Here is a 2973-nt window from a genome sequence, read left to right on the forward strand (position 1 = left end):
CCAAGGAGGGGTCGCTATGAGTCGGGTCCAACTCAACGGCATATAACAATAACAAATAACATGATATTTATTCCATAGACCTGCACACACACTAATTATAAAGGTCTTTGAAAATTTTTCTTTTTCCTGGACTGCTGTTTTCCAAAAGAACAGTACCTTTTTTGTTGCACTTCTTTATAGAAATTTCACACAAGAATTCTGTAATTACTCAAATCTTCAAATAGTTTCAGATCCTAGCTCAAATCTTCTTTTAAAAATAATTCAAAATGCATTTTTTAGATATGTCAACATATATTTGTATTGCTATTAAGAAATTTTAATTCTTAATTTATTATATTTCCATCCAGGTATATTTACTTAAATATGTTTGTTACCCCCATTTGAAGTTTGATTTTAGTCTTTGTCAGCTTTTTATTCATTGCATCTGTGTCTTGCCCAACATCCTCTTAGAACCTCTGGCAGCCTCCTCCTCTCAATGTTTACCTTTCTGTTCTTGCTTTGACACAGGGGCAACCTCTTTGTCGTCTTTGTCTTTGGCTTTGGCTTTGGGTGGCATTTTCTGTACTTCTTTTACTTTTGTAGCTGTTTGTTTTACCTTCTCCTGTTTTCCACCTTTCACTTCCTTTTTAGTCTTTTCTTCAGTCTTTTCTTTCATTTTAGCTTTCTTCCCTTCTGTAAAAAGTTAAAGAAAAGTTGAGTTATTTTTGTTTATTTAATAGCATAGCATTTAATCTTTCTCTGGTCGTTAAGGATGATTCACAGAAAGAGGAAAGAACAATTTTTAAAAAAGAAAAAGTGTCCTTGACATAAATATTTATAGCCTACTATCTGAATTTTATAGAGTTTATGAAGTACTATGTCAGACTCCTAAAAAAAATATAGCTCACTTGCAAGCTGGGGCTGTTCTGTAGTTTGTGCATAAAAGCACTATGTTTTAGGTAGACAGAAACTTAAAATATCAACAAGGAGATATTTGTAATCTGCACGGGATGTATATAAAAATGTGGTATAGACAATCTACTTCCATAGAGATACGGCCTTGGAAACAATGTCTATACCAAAGGGTCCAAAGTTGTCTCTTTTAAAAAGGATCTCAAGTGATTCAAGAAACCAAATGCCAACAAAGTATTTTTTAAGAGAACTATTAGGAACATTACGGAACTACAAAGAGTTCTGGTGGCACAGTGACTAAGTCATATGACTGCTAAGCAGAATGTTGTAGGTTCAAACCCACCAGCCATTCCATGGAAGAAAGATGGGGCAACCTACTTCCAGAAAGATTTACCACCCCTGAAAAACAGTGGGGATCACTATGAACAGAAGAAATTAATATAATTGACCCCTGTCAGAGGTAATAATTCTAATAGCTTTTAAAACCTTAGATATATCCCAGCAAACAAAGAAGGGCCATGAATTAGAATATATACAATATAACCACTAGATGCCTTACTAAGGCTATTGCAATGTTAGAATTTGCCAATTCAGTGTGTAGCTGTTTGTTTTTGTCATCGATGTTGAAGCATTTGATGAAAATAATATAATCAAGTTTCATGACTTTGGTAAACTAAACCATGATTTGAGATTAAGTCAAAATCATATAATGAAATCCCATGGAGAGAAGAATGATAATGATAGTGTCCAGCCAATGGCAGGAGTTCAGGTAGTGTAGTGCCTAAGCACTTGACTGCTAACCAGAATGCTGGCAATTCAAACCTACCAGCCACTCCTTAGAAGGAAGGTTGGGCAATCTACTTCTGTAGAGATACTACCTCAGAAACCCAAGGAGGAGTTCCTGAGTCAGGTCTGACTTGACGGCACACAGCCACAACATATATAGATATATATCTCCAGTGTAGTTTCTTCTTTCTCTAAAGAAGCTATAGTGATAAGTAAAGTATGTTAGTAGAAGTATTTTGAAGCCTATAAAGTAAGCACATAGACATTTCTAATATTAAATGCAAATATCCAGCATTCCTAGTGCTTTGGAGTTTACACAAAGCTAGTGTTTTGCTCAATCTTCCTTCTGAGGAGTGGCTGGTGCGTTTGAATGACCAGCCTTCTGGTTAGCAGTCAGATGCTTTAGGCACTATGCCATCAAGCTCCTTGTAGTCATTTTATATATGAGAAATCTAAGAATCAAAAAACCATTTGCCTCAAAACAACCATGAGGTATCATCTTGCTCCAGCACTAGGAGAAAAGTTCAACAAGACAGAAAATAACAAATGCTGGCGAGGATGTAGAGAGACTGGGACTCTCATACACTGCTGGTGGGACTGTAAAATGATACAAGCATTGTGGAAAACAATATGGTGACTACTTCAAAAGTTGGAACTAGAAATACCATTTGACCCAGCCATTCCATTATTAGGTGTATATCCTAAAGAAGTGAGAGCCATGACAAGAACAGATATTTGCACACCCCTGTTCATCGCAGCACTATTTACAATCGCCAAAAGATGGAAACAACCTAGGTGCCCATCAACTGAGGAATGGATATCCAAATTATGGTACGTACACACATTTGAATACTATGCAACCCTAAAGAATAATGTAGGATCTGCAAAACACTGCATAATGTGGATGAACTTGGAGAACATTATGCTGAGTGAAATAAGTCAATCACAAAAGGACAAATATTGTATTGGTCCGTTATTGTAATAGTCAAGGAAACGCTTACCTATGGAAGGTCATTTTCTTTGTTGGTTACCAGGGGTGCGAGGGGAGGGGAGGAAATACTGTTAGATAGATAGAGATAAGTTTTGATTTGGGTGAAGAAAAAGGAAATGTACCAAATGTGAGTGATCAATATAGTGGCACTGAGGAAGAGAAAGACATAGAGAGGTACATGGGAAGTACAGACAACAAAGATGAACCCTTTTGCACATATAATACGACATGCTCAGTAAAGGCAAACATGGGTATATGCATGGATAGATGGGTGGACAGGCTGAAATATTAGGTATCTATATGAA

General features: G+C 36.4%; 1 protein-coding gene across 1 annotated transcript in view; it reads right to left on the reverse strand.

The window, feature by feature from the left end:
• The window catches only part of TRDN (triadin), a 164992-nt gene that overhangs the window by 51689 nt on the left and 110330 nt on the right, over positions 1-2973 (reverse strand). Inside the window, exon 8 of the mRNA XM_042782913.1 lies at positions 484-672. Within this exon, the coding sequence (XP_042638847.1) occupies positions 484-672 (189 nt within the window). The remainder of the gene's footprint in view (positions 1-483; positions 673-2973) is intronic.

This window comes from Orycteropus afer, unplaced genomic scaffold (assembly GCF_000298275.1).
Source record: "Orycteropus afer afer isolate SDZICR_OR568_19922 unplaced genomic scaffold, OryAfe1.0 scaffold00506, whole genome shotgun sequence".
Lineage (NCBI taxonomy): Eukaryota > Metazoa > Chordata > Mammalia > Tubulidentata > Orycteropodidae > Orycteropus > Orycteropus afer.